At 39.9% G+C, this 15360-nt stretch overlaps 1 protein-coding gene across 1 annotated transcript in view; it reads left to right on the top strand.

Moving 5' to 3' along the window:
- Positions 1 to 5874: 5874 nt before the first annotated feature.
- LOC110528541 (alpha-1-syntrophin) overlaps positions 5875 to 15360 on the top strand; it is a 73684-nt gene continuing 64198 nt past the window's right edge. The window contains exon 1 of the mRNA XM_021610658.2: positions 5875 to 6277. Coding sequence (XP_021466333.1) covers positions 5995 to 6277 — 283 coding nt within the window. The 5' untranslated portion in view covers positions 5875 to 5994. The remainder of the gene's footprint in view (positions 6278 to 15360) is intronic.

Below are 15360 nucleotides of genomic sequence, written 5' to 3'. Positions count from 1 at the left end.
ACAATGCCACCAGCCATACAGCTCGTTCTGTGTGTGATTTCCTGCAAGACAGGAATGTCAGTGTTCTGCCATGGCCAGTGAAGAGCCCGGATCTCAATCCCATTGAGCAAGTCTGTGACCTGTTGGATTGGAGGGTGAGTGCTAGGGCCATTCCCCCCAGAAATGTCTGGGAACTTGCAGGTACCTTGGCGGAAGAGTGAGGTAACATCTCACAGCAAGATCCGGCAAATCTGGTGCAGTCCATGAGGAGGAAATGCACTGAAGTACTTAATGCAGCTGGTGGCCACACCAGATACTGACTGTTACTTTTGATTTCGACTCCCTCTTTGTTCAGGAACACATTATTCCATTTCTGTCAGTCACATGTCTGTGGAACTTGTTCAGTTTATGTCTCAGTTGAATCCTGTTATTTTCATAGAAATATTTACAGATGTTAAGTTTGCTGAACATAAACGCAGTTGACGGTGAGAGGACATTTCTTTCTTTGCTGAGTTTATGTTCTACTGTACTTGTCTGTAACTATTAGTCAATCCATTTTCACCTGCACATAATGCTGGTTAACCCAGAACTAAAATCTTGCGTAATTTGTTCAGACTTGTAGTCTTTCCACGAGAGATGACATCGCACAAGGTCTTTCAAATGACAAATCATTTTCACAGTGTTTTAACACATATCAGATCTGCAGCAGTAAATTGAATTGTCAGAACTGGGAAGATTATTGTGGGGTCTCACTTTATAAAAAACTACAACTCAAAAAGGCTTCATACATTTACTTAACTAGGCAAGTCAGTTAAGAACAAATTCTTATTTACAATGACGGCCTACAATGGCCAAACCTGGACGACACTGGACGACACAATTGTGTCTGTCTGTCTGTAAGTCTGTCTGTCTGTAAGTCTGTCTGTCTGTCTGTTTTAAGATCGATCTATCTACACGTCTAACAGATTTAAATTACCTTTGGAGATTAAGTGTACAGTGGAAGTCAGAAGTTTACATACACCTTAGCCAAATACATTTAAACTAGTTTTTTTTTCACAATTCCTGACATTTAATCCCAGTAAAAATTCCCTGTTTTAGGTCAATTAGGATCACCACTTTATTTTAAGAAAGTGAAATGTCAGAATAATAATATAAATAATGATTGATTTCAGCTTTTATTTCTTTCATCACATTCCCATTGGGTCAGAAGTTTACATACACTCAAATAGTATTTGGTAGCGTTGCCTTTAAATTGTTTAACTTGGGTCAAACATTTCAGGTAACCTTCCACAAGCTTCCCACAATAAGTTGGGTGAATTTTGGCCCATTCCTCCTGACAGAGCTGGTGTAACTGAGTCAGGTTTGTAGGCCTCCTTGCTCACCCACGCTTTTTCAATTCTGCCCACATATTTTCTACAGGATTGAGGTCAGGGCTTTGTGATGGCCACTCCAATACCTTGACTTTGTTGTCCTTTAGCCATTTTGCCACAACTTTGGAAGTATGCTTGGGGCCATTGTCCATTTGGAAGAGCCATTTGCGACCAAGCTTTAACTTCCTGACTGATGTCTCAAGATATTCTTTCAATATATCCACATAATTTTCATGCCTCATGATGCCATCTATTTTGAAGTGCACCAGTCCTGCAGAAAAGCACCCCCACAACATGATGCTGTCTCCCTCGTGCTTCACTGTTGGAATGGTGTTCTTCGGCTTGGAAGCATCCCCCTTTTTCCTCCAAACATAACAAGGGTCATTATGGCCAAACAGTTCTATTTTTGTTTCAGCAGACCAGAGGACATTTCTCCAAAAAGTACAATATTTGTCCCCATGTGCAGTTGCAAACCGTAGTCTGACTTTTTTATGGCAGTTTTGGAGCAGTGGCTTCTTCCTTGCTGAGCGGCCTTTCAGGTTATGTCGATATAGGACTCGTTTTGTGTGGATATAGATCATTTTGTACCTGTTTCTTCCAGCATCTTCACAAGGTCCTTTGTTGTTGTTCTGTGATTGATTTGCACTTTTCGCACCAAAGTACGTTAATCTCTAGGAGACAGAACGCGTCTCCTTCCTGAGCGGTATGACGGCTGTGTGGTCCCATGGTGTTTATACTTGCGTACTATTGTTTGTACAGATGAATGTGGTTCCTTTAGGCATTTGGGAATTGCTCCGAAGGATGAACCAGACTTGTGGAGGTCTACATTTTTTTTTCTGAGGTCTTGGCTTTCATTTGATTTTCCCATGATGTCAAGCAAAGAGACACTGAGTTTGAAGGTAGGCCTTGAAATACATCTACAGGTAACCCTCCAATTGACTCAACTTATGTCAATTAGCCTATCAGAAGCTTCTAAAGCCACAACATAATTTTCTGGAATTTTCCAAGCTGTTTAAAGGCACAGTCAACTTAGTGTATGTAAACTTCTGACCCACTGGAATTGTTATACAGTGAATTATAAGTGAAATATTCTGTCTGTAAACAATTGTTGAAAAACTTACTTGTGTCATGCACAAAGTAGATGCCCTAACCGACTTGGCCAAACTATAGTTTGTTAACAAGAAATGTGTGGAGTGGTTGAAAAACGAGTTTTAATGACTCCAACCTAAGTGTATGTAAATTTCCGACTTCAACTGTATATATCTGTGCTTTGATTTCATGTCTGTGTGTGTGTGTGTGTGTGTGTGTGTGTGTAAAAGGCAAAACTGCTCCTAGATCGGCGTTCATAATCAACTATCTTTTATGAATATGGGCCCAAGTTTTGTTGACTCCAGACTACATAAACCACCTAGCGGTGGGGCCACCCTTATCCACATATTCTTTAATCTGTCTCCCCATTTCAGTATTGCATAAAAAAAACATCAACATCTATTTAAATGTAAAGTATTGTAGTTGTAGCTGAGGTCAGACCACATGGCTACATTTAGCTTTTCCTGGCTACTTCTGAATTTTCTCTTCTTCCTCCCAAAATGTGCACTTGTTCAATTCCCTTTACTGATTTAAAAATGCCATGGTGGAACCTCTCCATTCACCTTTACATTTGTTCGTTCTGTATATGCATTCATTATGTGTCGCATTAGTGACATCCCAGGATGAGCAAATACAAGTCTCCTATGTAAAGATACCATAGACTTACGTGGAGACACACGCGATAGGTAGATTCAACCACCAGAGGGTAGCAAAGGCTTGAAAAACCCAAGAAATAGGATCTAAAAAGCTATTGAACTCCATCGAAGTATTTCCCAGTGTCTTTCTTACTTTTTATTTTCTATTTGCCACAGATCACGAGCTATGGGCCAGTGAGCACAAACTATAAATTATTAGCCTTCCAAAAATGTATAGGTGAAACCATATACAGAATACGCTCCTAAGTGTTTTGCACTGACAGATGTTCTATTGGAGTTATTTTACGGCAAACTTTCCTCACGATGTGTATCGTGGCTTAAAGGTAGACTGCATTCAACTTGAAGGGACTCCATTAGTGTAGTTCCTTCCTGTATCCTTGTAAGGGGTGTAAGCAGTATAAAAAACTACATTAACTAGAGAGAGAGGGAAAGACATGCGGGTTGAAGCTCCACGTTCTAAATCGGGGTAACTGCTGTGCTGTTTCACCTGCTGCCTAGTAACAGATGCAGCGCATTTACAGCTAGACTATAGCTTGACAGACAAACTCTTTTCTCGCGACTGTCTTGTTGTGTTCCAAATTGCAACCCTATTCCGTATGTAGTGCGCAGGTTAGCGCTTTTCGTCATGAATCATGTTCTGGAGGAAGCTCTGCAGAGTAGTCACTAGCTGGCACAGCCACTAAGTAATACATATAATCAGAACCACAAACTTAACCACACTGCTAAGACTAATGCCTATAACCCAAACCTTAAATTAAGACTAAAAAGCACATTTTTGTTTTCATGAATTTGAACAATATTGTCAATTTTGACTTTGCAGCTGGCCTACCTAAGGGGAAATCGCTCAGTTCTGCCTCCAGCACAAGACTCATGACAATAAACGTCAACCTGCATGTATAATGCACTACTTTTGACCAGAGCAACCAGAAACCTATAGGGCCCTGGCCAAAAGTGCAGGGAATAGGGTGCCATTTGGTATGGACCCTCTGTTCTCTGTACTAAGAGCACACTCTCCTTACCCCTCAGGAATTCACATTTTGTCTGCCTCAGGCTCTTCGGAGTAATTGGCAGATAGGGTTGTTATTGATTAAGTTTCAGAGCCCCATACTACATCCTCGCCTACAGCATGGTGTTAACTTCTTTAGAGGAAGGGCCATATGCTAAGAGCCCAAGAAGAGGTCAATATAGTTTGTATCCCAAATGGCACCCTATTCCCTATATAGTGCACTACTGTTGATCAGGGCCCATAGTGGTCTAATAGTGAAAAGAGTACTGTTTCTGGCCTAGTGAGATGGTTGGGATGGTTGTCTCCTATAAAACAGTTTATAGGTTATTGATGATCCTATTACACTGGCCATTTTAATCTCAAAGTGGCCTGAGTTGCTTTTTCTCAGCACTTTCATAAAATAGGCCTATGTTTCACCTTCTTCATTGAATGTGTTTTTTATATACTAAAACAAAATGGATACATATCATGTCTTTCCTTTAACCTTTTGAGGTGCAAAACTGTCGTGGACTATTAGACTATAATGTAAATGAATCATATAGAGTTTCCCTCTGGTAGAATTCAATATCATCACTAAAGAGGGATTGTATTGTAATACATTTTGGCTAAAGATAATGGGAGATTTAGATCTACCACCATTAGATACAATGCAACATCATACAAATTGTGTATGTTTCATACAAGTGTAAAGAACAAGTTACAACATGATATTGTGGCTCCCGAGTGGCACAGCGGTCTAAGTCACTGCATTTCAGTGCTTGAGGCGTCACTACAGACACCCTGGTTTGAATACAGACTGTATCACAACCGGCCGTGATTCGGAGTCCCATAGGGTGGTGCACAATTGGCCCAGTGTCAACAGGGTTTGGCCGGTGTAGGCCGTTATTGTAAATAAGAATTTGTTCTTAACTGACTTGCCTAGTTATATAAACAAATATATTGTGGTGACCTAGTGGCTGGTTAAGGTGTTGGTTTGACAGTTGCTGGACCTGGGTTTGAGTTCCGTTTGGGACTACCCCCCCTGAATTCCCTACACTGGTGTCAGAAGTGGGATGGCACCTGATGCCATCGGAGGGGCATGGTGAGCGACTCGGTAAAGAGAAGCGTGAGGACACACTCTCCTGAAGGAAGGGGATATTATATAACCTAGCAACCTCATCAAATGGTTTGGGCATAATGGTTAAGGTGTTGGCTGACAATTTTTATTTCACTAGTCAAGTCAGTTAAGAACACATTTTTATTTACAATGACGGCCTATCCCGGCCAAACCCTAACGACTATGGGTATCCCAATCACGGCCGGCTGTGATACAGCATGGAATCGAACCAGGGTTTATAGTGATGCCTCTAGCACTGAGATGCAGTGCCTAACCGAGACCTGCGCCACTCGGGAGCCACAGTTGCTGGACTGGTGTCCGAGTCCCGGTTGTGGCTACCCCGAATTCGCTACAATATCAATATTTTTTTATCAGAGAAAACATCAAACCTAAACCATGGTCAATAATATTAAAATATAAGATTAAAATATTTGACCCATCAAAAACATCGTTAGGAGTAGTTTGATTTGGTAGGCTACTGCAGCCTTTGATTCCTGTTAAATCGGGATGTCTGTCAATAGAATGATTTCTAACACTTTATTGTGGTTTTTATGAAGAAATATGAAAGTCCAGGACCAATTAACTATTTTCATCGTCAAAAAAAAATGTTGGCTCCACTGCACCAACTTTGTTCATTAATGAAAATAATTGTGCTCAATTAACTTTCGACTATGATATTGCAAAACATCTTGGAATAGGAGAGGGAGTTGGAGGAGGGGGCTGGGTCTCCTGCCTTACCCCTATCTCTTTACACGACTGCCAACCCGTCTATAGAGTTATTCCAGGAATGTGTTGAACATGGCTGCCGCGATGAAGGCACAGAAAACTGGACTGTTGGAACTTCGAGTTACCGTGGACCGTTGGATCCGTGTATTAGCCACACTTACGGAGGAGACTTTAACCGTGAGCCCCGGAGAGGTCGCCGAAGAACCAGTGAAACCCAACCCAACTCCCGCCGGTGACATTAATGGAGACCCAGCCAACCTCAGCTCCTTTCCCGTCCCAGAAACGATCACCAACGTTAAGCGCACGGTGAGAGTTACAAAGCAAGATGTGGGAGGACTTGGAATTAGTATTAAAGGTAAGTCCAACATAGCGCTAATAAACAACACTCTAAAACGTGTATTTGGTCCCTTTCCTAAATGTAACTATGTAAACTACCCGACACTTGGATTAGAATGACCTAAAAGTAAATGCTGAAAGTAGCCTACTAAAATTATCCCTTACCGAAGACTTCAACTCTTCAAAGGTCAGTCATTGGGTTGAAGGTTTTCGTGCTGTGTGTATTGCACTAGATAGACTACGCCTATTTATCAAAGTTCTAACAGCGGAAACCTATTGAAAGAACACATCACAAACTATTCTCACCAAGACCAGCCATATCAGTTCATCATGAAAGTATCCCAATAACCCGTGCAACGTTGCAAGCAACTGTATTTATTTAGACATTTTATTTTGATGACCTGATTCTCTCTCTAAACACGTTATATGACAGGGTAAAGCTCGTCTACCAGGAACGTTCGAAGTTGGTAAGGATGCATGGTAACTTTTAGTGAAAGCTAGTCTATCTGCCATGCAATAATGGCATATAGTAAACTCTTCATATAGAAATAAAAGCTGATGTTATGCAAGCACCACTGTGAAACAGTTCCATGATGTCATGGGAGTGAAATGTCTAATGTAGTCCTGTGGGAATTTGGAGCCGGAGTCTGAAATCCATACCAAAAGCTGACATTTCAGATGATATGGCAGTCTACTACATCAAACAAGTAGGCTAAGGTCCATATGTCGTATTGAATTATAAAATCTATGTATTACATGATTTTTCTTTCAAATACTGTGTTTACAAGTTATTATTCCCAACATCAAAATGTCTCTGAATAGTCCATTGTCTTTTTGGAGTATTCCTCAATCAAAGTTATGGCTCAAACTTGTGATTGGGAGGCAATGATCTTCCTGCTTACTGCATCATCGAAATCGAAAAGCAAATAAATAAAAGCCTTTGAGACACACCCTTTTCATGTAGGCTACTGGATCATCTATTGTACACCACCCAGGGCACCATTGGAAATGAGATCCTGCTCTCAATTGGGCTCCCCTGATTCAATAAAAGTTTATAGAATATTTGTGTATATATATATTTTTTTTTAAACTGTAGCGTGCACATGCAATCAGATACATTGATGAAACATGCTTGTAGGAAGAGCAAGACTTTTGAGGTCTCAAGCAGAAAATACAGTATTTCTAAGAATACTACTCTACTCTTGTTTGAGCTTGAGGGGATGTGTGTGTGTGTGTGTGAAGGGGGTGAGGGGAGTTCAACCCCTTCAAAATCACTTGATCTAGAGAATAACATTCCTGTGCTCAGTTATGTTTAGTAGCGCCCAGGCTGATAAACTATTTTCCTCCACAAGCTTCTGCCCACCTGTAAGAACAGGCAGCTGCCACTCAGATCTCCCAACATGGTGTCTCAGATCTCCAAACATGGTGTGGTGGGCTATAGCCTCAGCTGTCACTCAGATCTCCCAACATGGTGTGGTGGCCTATAGCCTCAGCTGTCACTCAGATCTCCCAACATGGTGTGGTGGCCTATAGCCTCAGCTGTCACTCAGATGTCCCAACATGGTGTGGTGGCCTATAGCCTCAGCTGTCACTCAGATCTCCCAACATGGTGTGGTGGCCTATAGCCTCAGCTGTCACTCAGATCTCCCAACATGGTGTGGTGGGCTATAGCCTCAGCTGTCACTCAGATCTCCCAACATGGTGTGGTGGCCTATAGCCTCAGCTGTCACTCAGATCTCCCAACATGGTGTGGTGGCCTATAGCCTCAGCTGTCACTCAGATCTCCCAACATGGTGTGGTGGCCTATAGCCTCAGCTGTCACTCAGATCTCCCAACATGGTGTGGTGGGCTATAGCCTCGCATTCCTTTTGATGTTTAAAACAGCAGCAGAGTTGGTTAGTAAAATACATCTCAGTCTAGTCAATGACACACACAATAACATATGCACTATACACACACATACACATGGATTTAGTACTGTAGATATGTGGTAGGGGCCTGAGGGCACACAGTGTGTTGTGAAATCTGCGAATGTATTGTAATGTTTTTAAAATTGTATAAACTTCTATCATATAAAATAAGGCACCGTCATCAAACATCTGTTGTGAATAATGCTTATCATGGAGAGACGCTATGGCAGGGAGATGGGCGATATGTGCAGAAATCCATATTGCGATAAATTACCTGAATTGATGCGATAACTGTAAATAGAATGAAAAGTTTATAACATTCATTTGCACCACAGTTTATTATATATATATATTTTATTATTATTATTCTTTAAACTACTACTGTCATCCAGGACCTCTATCAGGTGGTGTCAGAGGAAGAGACAAAAAATGACCAAAGACTCCAGCCATCCAATCCATAGACTGTTCGCTCTGCTACCGTCTCACAAACGGTACCAGAGCATTGGCTCTTAGACCAACAGGCTCAGAGACAGCTTCTACCCCTAAGCCATAAGACTGCTAAGTAGTCAATTAATGGTACCGGAATGATCTGCACTGACCCTACACACACTCACTAGACTATATATAGACACTAAATTGACACTGTCCAAAAGACTTAAATGTCTTTCTAACAATAATCAACAACCATCTTGACAGAGCTTGAAGAATCTTTTTAAAGAATAATGGGAAAATATTGTACAATCCAGGTGTGGAAAGCTCTTAGAGACTTACCCAGAAAGAGTCACAGCTGTAATCACTGCCGAAGGTGATTTTAACATGTATTGATTCAGGGGGTTGAATACTTCTCTAATCAAGATACTGTATATTAGTGGTTTATTTTTCATTAATAAAAAAAAAGATGTTAGAATTTTGTGTAGATAATTCACAAAAAAATTACAATTAAATCAATTTTAATCCCACTTAGTAACACAACAAAATGTGGAAAAAGTCAAGGTGTGTGAATACTTTCTGAAGGCACAGTACATACAGTTGAAGTTTAAATACACCTTAGCCAAATAATCACATTCCCATTGTTTCAGAAGTTTACATACACTCAATTAGTATTTGGTAGCATTGCCTTTAAATTGTTTAACTTGGGTCAAATGTTTCGGGTAGCCTTCCACAAGCTTCCCACAATAATTTGGGTGAGAGGACATTTCTCCAAAAAGTACAATCTTTGTCCGCATGTGCAGTTGCAAACCGTAGTCTGGCTTTTTTTATGGCAGTTTTGGAGCAGTGGCTTCTTCCTTGCTGAGTGGCCTTTCAGGTTATGTCAATATAGGACCACTTACATATCTGTTCAATCTAACCCTGGAATGTAAGGAATTTCTGAACATCGGGAAATCAGCATTTGTCCTACCAATTTTTAAAAGGGGGAGATCAAACTCTTTTAAATAATTATAGGCCAATCTCAAAGCTGTCACCCCTGGTGAAAATACTTGAAACCCTTGTGAGTGAACAGCTAAAATAGTTTTTATTTACTAACTCTATTTTATCAATGTACCAATCGGGCTTCAGGAAGAAGCATAGCACAATTACAGCAGCCATGAAGGTTTTAAATGATACCACTGAAGCCCTTGACAAAAAACAGCACTGTGTCTCACTTTTTATTGATCTCGCTAAGGCTTTTGATACAGTTGATCATGCTATACTAAGGCAGAGAGTGTAGGTCTTTCAGAGCATGCAGTTGCATGGTTCGCTAACTATCTGTCTGATAGAACTCAGTGCACTCAATTTGATGGGCTAATGTCTGTTAAATTGGCTGCCTTTAATGGTGTGCCCCAAGGCTCTGTACTTGGTCCTCTCTTATTTACAATGTATATAAATGATTTAGACAAAAATTTCCAAAATGCGCAACTTCATTTTTATGCTGATGATACTGTTATTTACTGTTGTGCCTCGTCTCTTACAAAAGCTTTCCAGAACTTGCAAACTGCTTTTTATACTGTTCAACATACCTTGTGTCAATTGAAGCTTATCCTCAATACTGACAACTAAACTAATGGTGTTTTCTAAAGCAAGAAATATACCCCTGAACCTTTCACCTGTCAGGGCAAGGAGATTGAGGTTGTAACCTCATATAAATATCTTGTAATTTTAATTGATGACTGCCTCTCTTTTAAATTGCATATTCAACAACTTACAAAAAAATTGTGCATTTTAGCAATAAGGCCTGTTATTCTTTTGAAGCCAGAAGGAGGCCAGTATCAGCTACATTTATGCCTTTACTAGACTATGGGGATATTTTATATATGAATGCTTCAGCTCAGTGTTTGAGATCAATTGTCTCGCTCCATCCACCAACGCCACGTTGCACCACAGACTGTCCAGGAGTTGGCGGATGCTTTAGTCCAGGTCTGGGAGGAGATCCCTCAGGAGACCATCCGCCACCTCATCAGGAGCATGCCCAGGCGTTGTAGGGAGGTCATACAGGCACGTGGAGGCCACACACATGAGCCTCATTTTGACTTGTTTTAAGGACATTACATCAAAGTTGGATCAGCCTGTAGTGTGGTTTTCCACTTTAATTTTGAGTGTGACTCTAAACCCAGACCTCCATGGGTTGATAAAATTGATTTCCATTGATAATTTTTGTGTGATTTGTGTTGTCAGCACATTCAACTATGTAAAGAAAAAAGTATTTAATAAGAATATTTAATTCATTCAGATCTAGGATGTGTTATTTTAGTGTTCCCATTATTTTTTTGAGCAGTGTATATATATTTTAAAATAAGCATTGGTTGTATCCCTCAGGGCAGACAAAGTGAAACATGTCAATTATAAATCTCCTTAGATAATTTAGTCAGAATCAATAAAGTGTTTTGCGTTCCTTATTGAATTGTTAGTCAAACCGTCTATTCACACTGTGGGAACAAAGGAGTAATGTCCTCCTGAAAGGTTGTAGTTTGCCCAGATACAGGGACAAGACTCTACAGCTGACTTAAGGGAAATTCTGAAGAGCACTCCTCTGGTGGTTAATACTGTACTATGTAGATGATACTGTAGTATGTTAGCGTGTCCGTCCAGGGGTTTTGGCAGCCGTCCCAGCCAGTTAAGCATTATATGGGTGAAAGTGTACTGACCAGGTCAGGTCAGGTTTGCACTGTCCTGGGGGCAGGGTAAGAGGTCCAGAGTGTTTTGTGTAATGCAGTGAAAGAAGCTTACGTGATAATTGGCTATAGTTTCTCTGGTACAAATGCTCAATGAAAAAGCTTAAGATATTATTTTAAGATTCACGGTGTGGGCCCTTGGACCTTTGAGACTTATACGGTTAAGAGGTGGCTCAAGTCTGTGCATAAAATATTCAGAGACACTTATTGTCCTCTAGACTCTCACATGCAAGCTTTACGAAAGATCTATGTTAATGTAGACCTCAGCATTACGAAAGATCTGAGTTAATGTAGGCCTCAGCATTACAAAAGATCTATGTTAATGTAGGCCTCAGCATTACAAAGATCTATGTTAATGTAGGCCTCAGCATTACAAAAGATCTATGTTAATGTAGGCCTCAGCATTACAAAAGATCTATGTTAATGTAGGCCTCATCATTACAAAAGATCTATGTTAATGTAGGCCTCAGCATTACAAAAGATCTATGTTAATGTAGGCCTCATCATTACAAAAGATCTATGTTAATGTAGGCCTCAGCATTACAAAAGATCTATGTTAATGTAGGCCTCAGCATTACAAAAGATCTGAGTTAATGTAGGCCTCAGCATTACAAAAGATCTGAGTTAATGTAGGCCTCAGCATTACAAAAGATCTATGTTAATGTAGGCCTCAGCATTACAAAAGATCTATGTTAATGTAGGCCTCAGCATTACAAAAGATCTATGTTAATGTAGGCCTCAGCATTACAAAAGATCTATGTTAATGTAGGCCTCAGCATTACAAAAGATCTATGTTAATGTAGGCCTCAGCATTACAAAAGATCTGAGTTAATGTAGGCCTCAGGAGCCGAATTCCTAACAAAGGCTGAATTCCAAACATCAAACACATCAGGTCCTGCTCCAGGTGTTTGAAACCAGAATCAATAGTATAAATGTGAGTTGTAATTCAAAAAACATGTAAGATGTCCTTTTAAGTGTGATTCTTTTCCCTTATAATATGACGCATGGTCAAATAAATAGCGTGGAAATTATAATGTTAAAATCAGAACAATAACATCTGATTATATTTCTTTGGTGAAAATCACATTCAATAAACTCCTTGGGGTATGAATGCTTGCTATTTAAGTATTGCGAAATATTCAGTGTGATTTCTTTGTTTAGAATTTCACATTCAACTTGATTGCCAAGAATGTAGTCAATGAAATATTGCCCCAGAAGCTTATGATTGGTTCATGATCTAATCTAAAAGTCTATTTGGAGTTTGTTCCTTGGTGATTTCTATTTGATCACCTGGTGATATTACAGTCTGGATACATTTTTCTGCAATTTCTGTTTTTATCAGTTGAATCACTGAGGATATTTTTTCCCGCTGTCTCTCGCCTCAAATGCCTCTCACACAATTCATCAGAGGGCAGAATCTCAACTTGGTGGGCATTATTTCTGCACCTCAATCACAGAACAAACAAACATCAAATGTCACTCTAGCGTGCACCGCTAGACCTAGACAGACATAAAAGGCATAGATCATGTTGACAGCGGAGGGAGTCGCCGTCTGCGCTGATGCCACTGGGATTGAGATGCATGGGCGAGGTGTATCAACCCCAGCATTTTTTATTGAAGGCACCTGGTTCTAGTCTCAGAAAGACGATGCAAGATGTAAATCTGTGGAATCGCCTGTATGAGCCAACCTGTGAAAGATATATTCTGAATGAATTTGATTTAATCCTCTTTCTGTACATTTCTCAGCCTCTTTAAGGCCAAGACCCAACTAGCCTTGACATTATTGACAATATTTACCAAGAAAGGGCCCCGTGGAAGTAGCAGATTCATCAGTCTATGAACTGAGCTTCATTATCCTGTTAGAGAGAAGAGACTGCAGTGGGGCAAAGTGGATGACTGGTGTCCTCGTATGTTCTAAAACTGCAGTCTTAATGGGAAACTTATCCCTTGCTCAGCTTTTCGAAAGAACTGCTTGAGCACGGCTTTGCCTTCAGAAAGTATTCAAACCCCTTGACTAAATCCACATTTTATGTTACAGACTGAATTCAAAATGGATGAAATATATTTTTTGCCCATCCATCTACACACAATACCCCATAATGACAAAGTGAAAACCTGTTTTAGAAATGTTTGCAAATGTATTATATCTCATTTACATAAGTATTCCCACCACTGAGTTGATGCTTTGTAGAAGCACCTTCAGCAGAGATTACAGCTGTGAGTCTTTCTGGATAGGTCCCTAAGAGCTTTCCACACCTGGATTGTGCAACATTTGCCCATTTTATTATTTTCAAAACTCTTCAATCTCTGTTAAATTGGTTGTTGATCATTGCTAGACAATCATTTTCAGATCTTGCCATAGATTTTCAAGCAGTCAATGAGCAAAAGCGCCCTCTTTGGCCTTGTGGGTGGAATGTTGTTTATATTTTTCTGAATGTAATAATTAATAAAGATTATTTAGAAAACCTGATGAAATTGTGGTATTTCTATGTCAAACAGTTTTGTTATATTTCAGTCTTACGTGATGTATACAAAGTGTAATATTGGGACGCAAACTCAAAATTGAATAAATGTCAACTCAATATGTTTGTTTCTCTCTGGCAACTGAGTTAGGAATAACGCCTGTATCTTTTTTAGTGACTGGGTGTATTGGCACACCATCCAAAGTGTAATTAATAACTTCACCATGCTTAAAGGGATATTCAATGTCTGTTAATTTTATTTTTACCCATCTACCAATAGGTGCCCTTCTTTGCGAGGCATTGGAAAACCTCCCTGGTCTTTGTGGTTGAATCTGTGTTTGAAATTCACTGCTTGACTGAGGGACCTCACAGATAATTGAGATGAGGTAGTCATTCAAAAATCATGTTAAACACTATTATTGCACACAGAGTGAGTCAATGCAACTTATGTGACTTGTTAAGCACATGTTTTTCTCCTAAACTTATTTAGCCTTGCCATAAGAAAGGGGTTGAATACTTGACTCAAGACATTTCAGCATTTCATTTTTAATTAATTTGTAAATATTTAGAAAAACATAATTCCCCTTTGACATTATGGGGTATTGGGTACAGGCCAGTGACCAAAACATATATATTTAAACCATTTTAAATTCAGGCTGTAACACAACAAAATGTGGAATTAGTCAAGGGGTGTGAATAGTTTCTGAAGTGCCCACCTGAATTATTGGCACCCTTGGTAAATATTAACAAAAAAGGCTGTGAAAAATGTCATTGTTGTTTGTCAGCTTGATCTGACACTCCAAATATCACATGACTTTAACATGATTCAAAACATGCATGTCACAATTATTGGCACTCCTGCGTTTTGTACTTTGTGCCCCCCTCCCTCTGCCAAGATAACAGCTCTGAGTCGTCTCCTATAATGTTTGATGAGGTGGGAGAATACACCCTCCCTCTGCCAAGATAACAGCTCTGAGTCGTCTCCTATAATGTTTGATGAGGTAGGAGAACACATTTAAAGAGATTTGAGACCATCCTCCATAGAGAACCTCTAGATCCTTCAGAGTCCTTGGTACTGCTGAAATTGTTGCAACCCCTATTACTAGCCTGTTCAACCTCTCTTTCATATCATCTGAGATCCCCAAAGATTGGAAAGCTGCCACGGTCATCCCCCTCTTCAAAGGGGGAGACACTCTAGACCCAAACTGCTAAAGACCAACAGTTGAAGTCAGAAGTTTACATACACCTTAGCCAAATACATTTAAACTCAGTTTTTCACCATTCCTGACATTTAATCCTAGTAAAAATTCCCTGTCTTAGGTCAGTTAGGATCACCACTTCATTTTAAGAATGTGAAATGTCAGAATAATAGGAGAGAGAATTATTTATTTCAACTTTTATTTCTTTCATCACATTCCCAGTGGGTCAGAGGTTTACATACACTGAATCAGTATTTGGTAGCATTGCCTTTAAATTGTTTAACTTGGGTCAAACGTTTCGGGTAGCCTTCCACAAGCTTCCCATAATAAGTTGGGTGAATTTTGGCCCATTCCTCCTGACAGAGCTGGTGTAACTGAGTCA

The sequence above is a fragment of the Oncorhynchus mykiss genome, chromosome 7 (assembly GCF_013265735.2).
Source record: "Oncorhynchus mykiss isolate Arlee chromosome 7, USDA_OmykA_1.1, whole genome shotgun sequence".
NCBI classification, from domain to species: domain Eukaryota; kingdom Metazoa; phylum Chordata; class Actinopteri; order Salmoniformes; family Salmonidae; genus Oncorhynchus; species Oncorhynchus mykiss.
The sequence above is the reverse complement of the archived record's forward strand: the minus strand, read 5'-3'. Positions and strand labels throughout refer to the sequence as shown.